Source organism: Argopecten irradians, chromosome 4, assembly GCF_041381155.1.
Source record: "Argopecten irradians isolate NY chromosome 4, Ai_NY, whole genome shotgun sequence".
Lineage (NCBI taxonomy): Eukaryota > Metazoa > Mollusca > Bivalvia > Pectinida > Pectinidae > Argopecten > Argopecten irradians.
The window spans coordinates 49,340,862-49,357,256 of NC_091137.1; the positions used below are offsets into that span (position 1 = coordinate 49,340,862).

Here is a 16,395-nt window from a genome sequence, read left to right on the forward strand (position 1 = left end):
TCGTAAGTGATCGGAACCACTGGAGTATCGAGGATGATATACAGTATAAGAAGCAAAATGGTAAATCTAGTCAGTGAATAATCAAATAGGATGAATCACACTAATTTACTCTTTAAGCTAAACTTACCTAAGCGTTTGATATACAAACTGTTCACCGGTTAGCGAAAGATATACGTGATGTAATAACAATGGTCACGTGATGCAAAAGACCGATCGTTTCTAAAATTATTGTTTTTCCGTTCTAAAATGAACAACCGGTATGATACATGTATATTATGGCTTTAGGCAAGCAAGGCCCACTACTTTTCGGGAGCAAAACATAAAGGTTTCTTAAAAACATTAATAACATAAGAAAATATATACCGATGGCCTAAGATGAGCTTACAACACCAAACATCTGCAAGATTTTCTGTGTAATATATGATAACGGTGGAGAGTCATTTCGCTGTTTTGCCGTCTGACGTAGTGATAATCAACTACCGCGCGGTATTTAGGACGACGGCGGGAAACATAAGACGACCCGCGTTCCGGAAAGGTAGTGGGCCTTTAAAATTTTATTTATTTTAATCAAATTGTTCAGAAGGTGATGATACGTGTAGTATTAACGGTAAGTTAATAACTTTTGCGACTCTACAAAATTATCGATATCGTTTTATATTCCCATTTTAAAAATTAAAAGCCGTTTCGGAAAGGTAGTGGGCCTTTAAAGCAACCTTGTGCAATAATCACCTATATTTGAAACTCGATATCATTTCGATCCCTTGATTGATCTACGGGATGCATACAAGTATTTGAACAAGTTTCAATTTATCACAACAAAATTTATCCAACACTAAATGGGAGTAACTATTCTGTGGTTTGGTCATTTTGTTATTGTATAGCTATGTAGAAGAATTACTGGTCAATCACTTGGAATTACTGGTCAATCACTTGGAATTACTGGTCAATCACTTTAATAATCTTCTTCATTCAACAAAATATAGTTATTTTTTATTCTATAAGAAAATAAGTTGTTTATAAAAATACTGTTTATAAGTTTTGTCTTAATCCATTTAATTGGTCTTTTTTCTATAGGAAAACCGAAAACAAAACAAAAAGTGCACGTATTTAGAAGGGCGACTCCGTATTTTTTTCCAATAATAACCGATTCGAGGTAAGATGAAAAAAATCGATCCTCTTTCAACTACCATGATATGGCCGGTTATTTTCACGGGTCAAAACTTCATAATTAATTTTTTGCGGTTTTAAGATTTCACGACTTGTCTATAAGGGTATAAAAATTTTCCGACCTAAGCAATGTCCCGCGATATTGCGAAAATATCCTCCTTCGAAAATAAGAGTACACAGTATTTCTGGAACCCTCCTGCATCACTACACATTTTTATAAAAATACTGTTAAACAAATTAATAATTGTCAAGTATTCTCTATGAGATGAATACAAAATGTAGATCATATATACGTGTGTGCTCAATATCCAAGGACGTGTTCCCTACTGGCACAGATATGTAAATCATGATATTCAAATTGTTCCCCGCCATTTTAAAGTAAAGTAAGAATCATGTACATTCCTTATTAAATGTCACCTCCTGTTTGTCATGTTGCTCTGTTCCTGTATAAGTGTTGATTATCCCTCTTCCGAGTTATTTTAACAAAAGCTCGTCATCAAAATTCAATGTAACGTTTCTAAACTCGAATTGACATTTTCCAGGCACAAAAAACTCTTATTAAGAATCAAAATACGCATTGATTTTATCCTGTGCAACATATGTACGTGTTTATGTCCATGAAACCAAATCCAGGTAGACCCAGTCTAGCTTAATTAACTTGATTATGACGTATATATATATTTGTACTACCCTAGTAAACCTAGATGACTTTCACAAGTAAAAGGAGTTAGCGACTGAACAGTACAGTTTTTATCGATTTTTATCTACATATGCCCTAAAACATCTGATATTGACCTATGGACACTATAAGATGTTAATAATCCCCACGTCCCTGCGTAACTAAGCGGAATGGAAACAGATATTGAAGTATACGTATTCGCTACATAATAAGATATATGTTGCGATATTTCAAATCAAGCGAACTTTTTATCAGATGAATTGCATTGAAATCTGATGTGGGAACACCAATTCCGACGTCTTTGGCACAGAAGTGGTTAAAGATGCAAAATCCCTTGGGATTTCATCATAAAATTGTAACCAAATGTAAATATAAGCATTGAACGTTCAATGCTTAAATAATTACCTCCCTTGCGGATAGTTATTCATTGTGACGTCATTATTTTGTTTATTTATTTATTTTTCTCTGAAAATAACGACGTTATGCTTGTAAATACGTGACGTCACAATCAATATCTACCCGCAAGGGCAGATAACTGTATATATTGCAAATACAGAATTGGGCTCACAAAGGGAGTCATGATCATATTAAAATTGAGACATATCAAAATCCACGATGGCTATCTTCCGGCCATTTTTGTTGGCGCTACATGCATGCTCCATCAGCTGGGTAACAGCTAAAGATCGTGCAATTCACTATGTCAGATCACATGACCTACTCCTTTTACACACAACTAGATGACCAAAAGGGAGATAATTTGAGATACATTATATGCAACATTTCTGAGAAATAGTGGTATCAACTATTAAAATCCAAGATGTCGGCCGAGATTCATCTTGTTGGTGAAATTAAATACAGATGCCCCCTATTCATATTTGGGTGTCTCCTATCGGCTGTCGGCCATTCATGATTGATGACGAAACTCTGTAGGCCCAGAAACATATATACATATGTATATATATGTTTCTGGTAGGCCCAAGGGGGAGTCTTCCTACAAAGTTTTAGAAGATCGTTTGTACTTTCTGATTAATAAATCAGGCAAAAAGAATTGTTTACAGACGAACGATGACAGGTAATTTGAATGTCCGTATACATAAATGTACTAAAAATAAGTGTACAAGTCGTGACTCTTTAAGATTTTTTGTGGCAGGGGAGATCACTCTGTTTTCCGGAAGTCAGCTGGTGACACGGACAGTTCCAGATTGGAGTGATGGATTAATCAGATCGGGACGAATGTGTACACGATATGTGGTAATATATCAATGCCTTATCATTTCTATGCCTGCAGTCACCCGAAGATGTCTGCAATGATGTGTTATTTTAACGATATACGCTGTAACGGTGTCCACTGTCCACACGACGCACAGTAAACAAACCGCCTGTCAACTAGCCTACTGTTTAGTAAACAGAATACAATAGGTGCCTACATATAGTCTAACACAAGACAGGGTTATACAATAACAATGGATTGGAAACATTTAAGACTTCAGCGAAATATTGATTTTTTCACAGACAACTGATTTTCAGATTGAATTATTACATAGCCTAAATCTTCACGTACAATACTGTTAGTGCACGTGACCTTATCAGCTAGTACATGTATCGCCAATATGATAATAAATCTATTATGTATGATATGAATGTGTCCACGTTCTCTTGCATATACAATGTATATGTGTACATGTAGTATGTACACACTGTACATTATAATATTACTGGTAATGTAATTAGATTTTCAATTTATAATTAAACCATGGATTTATTGAATTTGAACAACAATCAAAATAACAATTTGTTCCATAAAGATGTGACAGAACAATGTGTGTATAGGAGAAGCTGTATTCTATAGATAGATGCTAAAATGCCTGCTTAACTTCTTTGTTATTGACTAATCTACATTGCAAGTCTGTCACGGCTACAATAAAATTATTAGAACATTATATAGATAATTTGTTCTTATACACAAAAATGTCTATTAAGACCACTTAAAGCAAAAGGAATAAAATAATCTTTATAGCCAAGTGGCTTGAATACTCAAGTAAACAAAAAATGGTCTTATTACTTGTAAGCAGATCTTGCATTGCATCCATATTTGACTTAAATATGTTTTTGTCCTTATCTACAGAATAAACAATAAAAGATTGAACAAACACAAATGTACTGCAGCTGCTGCTTTCAAAACACATACAAACAAATATGAGATAGGCTATATAGCTAGCGGTTCTAAAACACATACAACAAATATGAGATAGGCTAGCGGTCCTAAAACACATACAAACAATATGTTATAGGCTAGCGGTCCTAATACACATACAAAACAAATATGAGATAGGCTAGCGGTCCTAAAACACATACAACAAATATGAGATAGGCTAGCGGTCCTAAAACACATACAAACCAAATATGTTATAGGCTAGCGGTCCTAATACACATACAACAAATATGAGATAGGCTAGCGGTCCTAAAACACATACAAACCAAATATGTTATAGGCTAGCGGTCCTAATACACATACAACAAATATGAGATAGGCTAGCGGTCCTAAAACACATACAAACAACTATGAGATAGGCTAGCGGTCCTAAAACACATACAAACAAATATGAGATAGGCTAGCGGTCCTAAAACACATACAAACCAAATATGTTATAGGCTAGCGGTCCTAATACACATACAACAAATATGAGATAGGCTAGCGGTCCTAATACACATACAACAAATATGAGATAAGCAGGCAGTCTTAAAACATATACAAATAAATATGAGATAGGCAAGCAGTCTTAAAAACCATACAAACAACTATGAGATAGGCAAGCAGTCTTAAAACATATACAAACAAATATGAGCTTAAAACATACAAACAACTATGAGATAGGCAAGCAGTCTTAAAACATATACAAACAAATATGAGATAGGCAAGCAGTCTTAAAACACATACAAACAAATATGAGATAGGCAAGCAGTCTTAAAACAAATACAAACAACTATGAGATAGGCAAGCAGTCTTAAAACATATACAAACAACTATGAGATAGGCAAGCAGTCTTAAAACATATACAAACAACTATGAGATAGACAAGCAGTCTTAAAACTTATACAAACAACTATAAGATAGGCAAGCAGTCTTAAAACATATACAAACAAATATGAGATAGGTAAGCAGGCTTAAAACAAATACAAACACCTATGAGATAGGCAAACAGTCTTAAAACATATACAAACAACTATGAGATAGGCAAGCAGTCTTAAAACATATACAAACAACTATGAGATAGAAAGCAGTCTTAAAACAAATACAAACAACTATGAGATTGGCAAACAGTCTTAAAACATATACAGACAACTATGAGATAGGCAAGCAGTCTTAAAACACATACAAACAAATATGAGATAGGCTAGTGTTTCTAATACACATACAACAAATATGAGATAGGCTAGCAGTTCTAAAACACATACAAACAAATATGAGATAGGCAGGCAGTCTTAAAACACATACAAATAAATATGAGATAGGCAAGCAGTCTTAAAACACATACAAACAAATATGAGATAGGCTAGCGGTCCTAAAACACATACAAACAGCTATGAGATAGGCAAACAGTCTTAAAACACATACAAACAAATATGAGATAGGCAAGCAGTCATAAAACACATACAAACAAATATGAGATAGGCAAGCAGTCATAAAACACATACAAACAAATATAACAAGGCTATCGGTCCTAAAACACATACACAAAGGAATATGCATCTGAAACAAATTAAAGATAGCCTAGCGGTCCTAATACACATACAAACAAACTAAAGATAGCCTAGCGGTCCTAATACACATACAAACAAATTAAAGATAGCCTAGCGGTCCTAAATGATATTTATTATTATAGCAGGTATATGGTAATTCAGGTTCCAGAGGCATATAGATTACTGTCGACTGGATTTCCGACAACTTTATTGTTTGAAATATTCTTATATTGCATTTATCTCCCTTTGTTTCCAGACAATGTATCTTCCACAGCAGAAAACAAACAGAAGAAAGTGATTTTAGAACAAAAAATTGAAGATGTCAATATTTAGAAAATTACTTGGCAACAATCAAGATGGCACCAACCAACAATTTGCTGGAGCCACTAAAACCAATCTGTCTTCAGGACCTCAGCCCATGGCCGCCCAACTGCAGAGGAAATTTGCCAAGGGGGTCCAGTATAATAGTAAGTTATTGTCAGGTTTCTGTGAAATTGATATTTTTAGTGGGGGTGTAATTTTCGTGGATTTTGTGTTTTGATCCCCACAAAAAACTTAGTTCATAAATGTCAGGATAAATGTGTTCATAGTCATTGACACCCCATTGCATAAAGTCTATTTCAGGGAGCATGATAACAAGTTCAAAGCACTATTATAATTAATATCATGGCTATTTAATCGTAACAAAATTAAAGTATTCAACCCAATAAGCGTGAGTTTTTTAAAAAAGTGAAAAAAAAATTTAAGGTGCTAATAAGACGAAATTATTGCAAATCCATACAATTTTGTGTTTTGGTCTTTGATTATGCATATGGGCAATTGAAATCGAGGCCTCATCAAGGGTAGAGGGGCGCTTATAGGGACATTGGCGCTTCTTGGGTCAAATACTTTAATAAGAAAATGATCAACGAAAGGTAGAGTTAACTTCAACTGGTTAATATTCCAAAATTTCTTTTGATGTTGACTATTTGATTTTTTTTATGTCAATTTTACAAGAAGCTCTCACGAAAACAGACACAATATATCAGAAATGGCTGTGTTATTATGGATAAGTAATTTATAATATAAAAATATATACGTTGGGGATAAAAACTACATTATGATACAAGTTTCTGTCCATGAAAATTCTTTGTTGCAGAGCATTTATTACATTCCTAGTAGACATTTTTGTAATCATTGATATACTTATCCAAAATAGTTACTCAAATTAAAAAAAATCTTTTTCAGTGAAAATAGTTATACGAGGTGACAGAAATGTTGGAAAGACTTGTCTTTTTCATCGACTCCAGGGTCAGAAATACAAAGAGGAATATATCCCTACGGAAGAAATACAGGTAAATATACTGCTTAGAATATCTTTAACAATGTGAATCTTCCATGTGTAAATCCAATCAGGCAAAGCCATGGTTCTCAGATATTTTAATTTTAATGTTTGGTTACAATATACTGTGATGAATGCAATAGAATGTGTCAGATGTCACAGTATACTACCAAAAGCTCTCCATTTTAACGTCCCGAATTAGAGACATTTGGAGCAGTTTTAAGGCACTGGTCACAGGTTTCATGAAAACTTGGCATATTTTGAAATGATGTTACAACTTAGATATTAAAAGAAGCAAATAAACTGAACAAGGACATCAGTAATTGTCTCTTGTAAATGACCTTGACCTATATAAATGACCTTGACCTTACAGGTGTGCAGCATTCAATGGAATTACAAGGCTACAGACGATGTGGTGAAGGTAGAAGTTTGGGACGTTGTTGATAAAGGTCGCAAAAAAAAGAAAATGGAAGGTCTCAAATTGGATCCCGATACTACTGCTCCAGAGGTAACACACAAAGAAATGAATCTTGTCTCTGTGTAGATATCTTCTTTCTTTCATCCCTGAGTCACTAATTAAGATACAGTTGAACCTCCTTTATTCACAACTTAAATACCAATGTCTTTTGTTGGTTCCGACTAACCTTATCGTTTTTGCCGTATTTAGCCCCCAGGGAGCTTAAAAAATTGTAACAAAGGACAAGGAGTTGGGGGGGGGGGCGCTTATAAGTGAACAAAAATATAAGTTGTGGGTGAATAATCTCAGCCATATTTTAACTCTTTCTGTACTCTTTACACATTATCTGTTACATTAAGTATGCTATTTAACCTTGGAAACACAAGGGGAGGGCGTTTATAGGGGGAGGGGTGCTAATTACGGCAAATACGGTACTGGGATAACACAGTGCACTAAACGTTACTATCGTGGTCCCAATGTTAACAATGTCTGACTGTACTTACATTTACCTGTATTTGTTTGTTAACGAGCCTTGGTTACTTATATTTACCTGTGTGTACGTGTTTATTTTACAGGCTGATGAGCCCTGTCTTGATGCTGAGTTCATTGATGTATATAAGGGGTCACATGGGGTCATCATGGTGTATGACATCACAAAACAATGGTGAGCTTACGCCAGTCATTAAAGTTTTTAGGATTTCCATATTGCAATTAAGCTTTGTAATGATTTCATAATTTTACTGTGTTTGAGATGATTTTTCCTAATGATTTACATCGTGGGTTATTTTTCATGTACTTGAGGTGTATTATATTTTAGGACATTTTCATGTACTTGAGGTGTATTATATTTTAGGACATTTTCATGTACTTGAGGTGTATTATATTTTAGGACCTTCTCATACATTGAGCGTGTAGATAGAGAGAATAGGACCTTCTCCTACATTGAGCGTGAGATAGAGAGAATACCCTCCCATATCCCAGTGTTGGTACTGGGTAACCATAGAGATATGGGCCATCACCGAACAGTTATAGAGGACAAGGCACGCTACTTCTGTCTTCATCTACAACGGTACTGTATCTCTCTCAATTACAACGGTACTGTATCTCTCTCAATTACAACGGTACTGTATCTCTCTCAATTACAACGGTACTGTATCTCTCTCAATTACAACGGTACTGTACCTCTCTCATCTACAATGGTATTGTAATTCAATCGCACCCATCCAAAAGTTCTGTACTAATTAATTGTGGAGAGAATGTTGCTTTTTGGCTCAATTAAAAGATTCTTAGTGACTGGCCACTCAATCAATCCCTTTAGTAATTAATGTCTATTAGGTATTGAGATGTTATGTATATGGTATGACCTTGAAATGATCTCTATTCTTTGTAAGAATATGATCTTGAGATAATCTTTAATCTGTGCAGTATATCATATGACCTTGAAATGATCTCTGTGACCTTGAGATAATCTTTAATCTGTGTAGGATATGGAATTGAAATTACATGTACTTATATGTTTCACTTAGGAGGCAACATTGAAATGAAATCTATTCTGTACCATGTGATCTTAAGAAATATTTCTTTGATGTGACCTTGATGACCTAAAATTTATTTATAATACAACTTTAAGATTATACATTGTACTTGCTTTGTATTTCATGTGACCTAAAGATGACCACTTTTCTTTTAAAGAATGTGACCCCGAGATAACCTCCAACTTTCTTTTATTTCATGTGACCTTAAAATGACCTCTGTTAATGATATGACCTTGATTTGATCTTGTTTCTATAAATAGTGAGACCTTGAAGTGACATATACATCTATCCTGAATATGATGTTGTCCTGATATGACCTCTGACCTATCTATAATTTGACTTTGTTTCAGACCAGGGGAGGCAGCTACAGTAAGATATGCTGAATCGTCCATGAGGAATGGATTTGGACTCAAGTATCTCCACAAATTTTTTAACCTGCCTTTTTTACAACTTCAGGTTTGTACTTGTTGTCCTGTCTACTAAACTTTTACAAACACCGGAGCTTCAGTCGCCAAATGTTTAAATGTTCTGATACATTACCACTGGCCTTTCTCCTCTTTGTTACAAATTCAAAATCCACATTGGGCAGATAAACCAAGTTCTGATGGTGGTTTTTCTCCAGGTACTAAGACTTTCTTCCATCTTCTGAATCTTGCCTTCCTTAAACAATCCTGGATTTTGTTTAGATGTAAAACAAAACGAACATTTTAAAATCAAATCATGGTTGCTTAAATCATTTATTACTTGGTCTGCACACTTTTACATTAACACAAGTTTCATCATTAGAATGTCTTCATTTAACTGATTTTTTCCTATTCAGAGAGAGACATTGATGAAGCAGCTTGAAGTCAACAAAGATGATATGCTTTCTACCATTGAGGAATTAGACATACACGAGGAAAGTGAAGAACAAAATTATGATGTGTATGTATGTCGTTATGGCATATTTCTGTTTGGTGTGAATGTTTCAATGATAAGTTTGTATAACTGAATTGTATACCAAATTTTGTATGTTTGTCTTGAATGTGATCTTGCTACTTTAAGCCAACTTTCTTTTGCAGCTACTAAATTTTGTGATTTCCATTTCAAAACAAGTTCGAAAAGGAATTCAGGAATTTGAAAATAGACTGGAAATTCCTATCAGTATCAATGATATAGATGCTGATTTATGGAGATGAACTTTCTTGAATGTACTTGGATTGTGAAATTTACGAAAGTAAATCACCCTCAATAGAAAGTTGGTTTATATAGTATTTTGTTTGTACTTTGACAGATATTTGTTTGTACTTTGACAGATATTTGTTTGTACTTTGACAGATATTTGTTTGTACTTTGACAGATTTTTACTTGTACTTATACAGATTTATTGAAAGTCTATGCAGCAAGAGACGACAACAGCAGGACAAATTGTCAGAAAAAGTTCTAGTGGATTCGAAACTGAAACAGGAATTAGAGGGATCAGGGGGATGCGACCAAGCCTAACAGTCTCTCGGGTAAGTTAAAATAAGGGGACACAACTTAACGGCCGTCTACTGAAGACATTAATCTAGCTTAGAGTAGACACATAAATCAACACTCGTCACTCAATCAAATAGTTTTATAAGTGAATCTATGTATTGATGTAGCTCAGCTAAAGTTTTTTAAGGTGAGATTTTATTTTAATCTAAGAAAGGGGAGATAAGTCAATATATTTTATCCAGTCAAGTTTTTAAATCTAAATCAAGGAGGCCATTCAATATGTCTTTCAGATTAATGAAAATAATCATTTCGACTTTCCTCTAAATTATGGAAGACAATGGAACTCCAAATCAGGGGAGACAATTCAACTGAAATAATGTAAATGTGGTCAGGTGGGAATTTATTGTATCCAACTTATCTATCCAGATCGACAGTATGTGAATCATTTAATGTCTAGTGTTAAAAAATAATGAACACTATCTTTCTATTGCAGTCCCCAAATCGGTGTCTATGCCAACTCTACAGAAATCTACCATTCTTGAGAAAGAGGCCCACTCTGTGGGGACGACACCTGTACAAGACAGACTACCCCCGGAGCAGGCGCCCTCTCTGGAACCCCCCACCCCAACACAGGAACAACAGCAGAAGTCTGGGTTCTTCTCCAGGCTGTTCAAGAGTAAAGACAAACCACCACCTAAAAGGGACTCGGTAGATGGTTAGTAGTATAAATGGGAATCTAAGAATTGAACAACATACTGAAAATCTTCTTTTTTTTCGTGGCTACTAAATTTTGTAATTTCTTTTTTATAACATGTTGGTGAGGATTAACTTTCACAGATTTAAAAAGTAGATAAAATATATATCAATGTAAGTGATAATTATATGTATGCGCTGAGATAGACCTGCACAAATTTACTATGATTGCGAAATTGGTGAAAGTACTTGTACGGCATACTGTACACTGAATATTTTGTATCACTATAAATTGTATCGGGTTAACATTAAAACTCTCTCCATCAGATCTACAAAGTCCGACAGGCACAGACACCGTGAGGAGTGTGGAGGATTTCTGTCCTGATGATGGAGGACTAGACAACAGTTTCCTTGACGACACGAAGGAAGTGAAAGAAAACACCAAACTGACCAGAAACCATGACAGTGATAGGTAAATGTTACCTGGAGATTTTATAATGTACTGATCTCAGGTTCTCTTTGGCCACTTGTAATGTTATCTTGTCTTTGAAGTTAATGTGCTGTAATAGAATATGTTTGTTGCCAACTGTGTTCATATAAACTATATAGCTACCTTTTTCCACAGTCAGAATGAAGACTAATCCTTAAATATTACAGTTAAATTATGTTCTTTCTCCTTATTCTTTCTCTCTATCCAGTGATTACATTCTTTCTTCTTATTCTTTCTCTCTATCCAGTGATTACATTCTTTCTCCTTATTCTTTCTCTCTATCCAGTGATTACATTCTTTCTCCTTATTCTTTCTCTCTATCCAGTGATTACATTCTTTCTCCTTATTCTTTCTCTCTATCCAGTGATTACATTCTTTCTCCTTATTCTTTCTCTCTATCCAGTGATTACATTCTTTCTCCTTATTCTTTCTCTCTATCCAGTGATTACATTCTTTCTCTCTATCCAGTGATTACATTTTTTCTCCTTATACTTTCTCTCTATCTAGTGATTACACATTCTTTCTCTCTATCCAGTGATCACATTATTTCTCCTTATTCTTTCTCTCTATCCAGTGATTACATTCTTTCTCCTTATTCTTTCTCTCTATCCAGTGATTACATTCTTTCTCCTTATTCTTTCTCTCTATCCAGAGATTACATTCATTCTCTCTATTCAGTGAATACATTCTTTCTCCTTATTCTTTCTCTCTATCCAGTGACGAAGATGCAGATAACCCAATGGTGGCTGGATTTCAAGATGACCTCGATTCTGATGATAATTTTGACAACACTTCAAATCAGTTTGTCATGGCAACAGAAGACGTTGTTGTGACTTCATCGGATGAAGAGGTGACGTCACCAGTAGAGGAAAAGTGTCCCGTTGTTACCATGGTGACAAGTATTCCCAGTGATTCAGACTCAGAACCAAATAAAATTACAACATCACGTAAAATATCAAACGGAACCAAAAGTATTACCAGTGAAACAAAAACCGAGGTAAAAGTTTCTAAATCAAACAATGCATTAGCATCAGACAATAAGAGAGTGACCACTGTCTCTATATCATCATCAGACAGTGAAGTGACCGCTGGACAGCCAGTGGTAATGACCAATCAAGACAATGACTCTGATGATGATCATACGTCAAATAACGTTGTGGTAGCTGTGGACGAGGACATCAGTGACAATGAGACTCAAACTGCTGGTCTACAGGTCCAAGCTGGCTTTGACAGCTGGCTAAATCAACTAGAGAGTAAGGTAGGATACAATTTTACTTAATCTCATTCACTCCTAAAATGTCATAATGGACTGGTCTAGTCTTTGATTTAGAAGAGTCTAAATGTGTCTTCAGGGGTGAATAAGTTGCAATCTTATTCTGAAGCCATTGTGCTGATATCATTGATACTGGCACTTAACACAGATTTTCCATGTCATATAGCAAACTGGTGTTAGTGCAATGTCATTGTACTTCTCGTTTGTTAAAAGATTGGGGATATGATGAATCACAAGAATAAAGATATTAACAGTATATTTGACTTTGACCACTGTATAGGTAGCTGTATTTCTGTAATGAGGTTTTATACAGTCAAACTTTATTACCGTGGTAACTCTCAAGTTGGAGACACGATCAGACACCATGGTAAACCTTCAAGTTTTCTGAAAATATATATATGTACCAGAGCCCAGTTTCACAAACATTCCATAAATTTAAGGAATCCCTTAACTTAAAATTCTCCATAGGAAATAATTACAGTTTTTAAGGAAGACTAATTTACTTCAGATATTTTCTTAATTTAACAACTTGTGATATGGAATTTATTTCACACTCGTAAGTTGTTTTTTAAATGCCTGTAGTGAAAAGTTTTATCAGGATGAACAAACTACTTTGAACTAAACAAGAGTATTCGATTTAAATGATGGGTTCAACGTTAGCTGTATATTGAATGATTGTGTAAATGGTCACATGTATTATGTATATAATTACAGTCCAAAGTCGCCGAGGAGGTTATAAGTGAGCCAAGCAGTCCAGAATTACAACGACCTGCTGCCAGATCCAGTATGTACAACCTAATGTTGTAAAATACAAAACAAAAATTAAAAACATCTCAGGAAACGAATGTGAATCCGCATAACAGATTGTCACAAAGGTTTTCTGAGACTAGTTATTTCTTGAAAATCAATGTAAATACAACAATCTTTGATGGTCTTTGTCTCCATGGTTTATTATTAAGAGAGAAGGTAATGATGTTCAGTTCAATGTGATACAGTACACAGTAATCATGATGTTTCTATGTTGTAGAGTCAACAACATCTGGAGAAGCAGTAGAGAGAGAAACGAGTGCCAAAAAGAAGAAAAAGAAGAAGAAAGATAAATCAGATAAGGTAATGGCCTGTAAACTAAAATCTGAAAAAATCATAGCTACATGTATGTGTCACTGTGTATCAGTGTAGATGTACGCCAAGGTATATAAAACAGACGATACTTATATACCTATTTTAGTGTAATCTTATTTAAATATTGTTTGAAATACAAAACTTGCTCTTAAATGTGATTATAATAATTTTGTATGTCGTGAATGTATCAATATAGAAATGTGTAAATTTCATCATTGAGCTATCAACAGATGCATGAATTTATAATTATCAGCAGGTTCATGAATTTATAATTATCAACAGATGCATAAATTATAATGTTATGAACAGATGCATGAATTTATGATTATCAACACGTTCATGAATTTATGATTATCAACACGTTCATGAATTTATGATTATCAACAGGTCCATGAATTTATGATTGTCAACAAATGTGTGATTACATCATTGTGAAAAAAATTATCTGTAGGATCCAATGTGGATAGTAGATAGACCACATATTTTGTCAGGGTCCTGTGTAGGCATATAGAGTATTAGCAGTTTCTGTCAGGTCCCTGTGAAACTTTAATCTTAGTTGTCATATGGATGAAATTTTGTCACTTACATACATAATTATTTTGTAGGGAGAAGAAAATTCAACGACGAAAAAGAGTAAAAAGAAGGACAAACAAAAAGCTGATAGAGAAAAAGGAGAAGCCGGCAAAAAGGAGAAGAAGAAAAAGAAGGAGAAAGCTGTTGTGTCACAAACTGAAAATGCAATGGAAAACATGGACGATTTAGAGGCATTCCTAAATGATGATCCGTCCCCGGGGGGTGGGGCAGGTTATGAGTCACTTTAAACTGTCACCCACAGGAGATGGGTAAACTTCTTTGTCTTTCTAGTCCATCTACCATTTAAGGTCCCAATGTCTGTGTTCACACTAGGGAAATGTCTGTGTTCACACTAGAGAAACTACAATAAGTATGTGATTACCAATTTTAGGGGAGGGCTGGGGAAGGTTCTAATCTTAGGGCAGGGTACAAATCTTAGGAGAGGGTACAAATCATACGGGAGGGTTCTAATCTTAGGGCAGGGTACAAATCTTAGGAGAGGGTACAAATCATACTGGAGGGTTCTAATCTTAGGAGAGGGTACAAATCATACGTGAGGGTTCTAATCTTAGGAGAGGGTACAAATCATACGGGAGGGTTCTTATCTTAGGAGAGGGTACAAATCATACGGGAGGGTTCTAATCTTAGGAGAGGGTACAAATCATACGGGAGGGTTCTTATCTTAGGAGAGGGTACAAATCTTAGGAGAGGGTACAAATCATACGGGAGGGTTCTAATCTTAGGAGAGGGTACAAATCTTAGGAGAGGGTACAAATCATACGGGAGGGTTCTAATCTTGGGGGAGGGTACAAATCTTAGGAGAGGGTACAAATCATAAGGGAGGGTTCTTATCTTAGGAGAGGGTACAAATCATACGGGAGGGTTCTAATCTTAGGAGAGGGTACAAATCATATGGGAGGGTTCTAATCTTGGGGGAGGGTACAAATCTTAGGAGAGGGTACAAATCATAAGGGAGGGTTCTTATCTTAGGAGAGGGTACAAATCATACGGGAGGGTTCTAATCTTGGGGGAGGGTACAAATCATAAGGGAGGGTTCTAATCTTAGGAGAGGTTTCTAATCTTAGGAGAGGGTACAAATCATACAGGAGGGTTCTAATTTTAGGAGAGGGTACAAATCATACGGGAGGGTTCTAATCTTAGGAGAGGGTTCTAATCTTAGGGAGGGTACAAATCATAAGGGAGGGTTCTTATCTTAGGAGAGGGTACAAATAATACGGGAGGGTTCTTATCTTAGGAGAGGGCTGGGAGAGGGTTCTAATCTTAGGAGAGGGTTTTTCTCTTAGGAGAGGGTTCTAATCTTTGGAGAGAATTCAAATCTTAGGGGAGGATTCTAATTTTGGGAGAGGGTTCTACTCTTGGGAGAGGGATGGGGAAGGATACAAATCTTAAGGGAGGGTTGAGAGAAACGGATATTGAAGTGTCTTATAGGGATCAAGTTTTAAATAATTATTGTAATTAAGAAATTAATTTATAGGCCCAAGGGTTGTGGATGCAATAAATCCTTCTATTATGGGTATAGTAACACCCAGGGTTAATTAAGGAAGGATAAGGATAGATAAGGTATAATAAGGAATAATGTACTCCATTAGTAAGACAGGATGGTGGGGTGGGGGGGGGGAGGGTGGGATGGGGTGGGGGGGGGGAGGAATGCTTTGAGCACAAATACAGTAACCACAAAAATACTTGAGGGATGATGAAGTTACATGTACTAGGTAAGGGATTGACTTTAAACACTTACTTTGGGAGTCTGGGATTTACATAATGATGTGTTAGTCCCCAGAAGCGAAGATTAGGTCCAGCTCCTTTGTGTTCAAGGAGTCATACACCTTAAAAATTACGACAGTTTGTAACAATGGACTAGGGGA

The 16,395-nt window shown here is 35.4% G+C and overlaps 1 protein-coding gene across 1 annotated transcript; it reads left to right on the forward strand.

The window, feature by feature from the left end:
* The first annotated feature begins 2,983 nt into the window (after nt 1-2,983).
* Nucleotides 2,984-16,145, forward strand: LOC138321918 (rab-like protein 6). The gene is given in 16 exon segments (XM_069265949.1): nt 2,984-3,097; nt 5,844-6,054; nt 6,815-6,921; nt 7,282-7,416; nt 7,941-8,029; nt 8,294-8,434; nt 9,251-9,356; nt 9,721-9,824; nt 10,262-10,361; nt 10,363-10,393; nt 10,852-11,073; nt 11,379-11,523; nt 12,259-12,799; nt 13,529-13,598; nt 13,842-13,924; nt 14,542-16,145. Coding segments are annotated over 15 exon segments (2,238 nt in total). The 5' UTR covers nt 2,984-3,097; nt 5,844-5,906; the 3' UTR covers nt 14,758-16,145.
* The last annotated feature ends 250 nt before the right edge of the window (nt 16,146-16,395 follow it).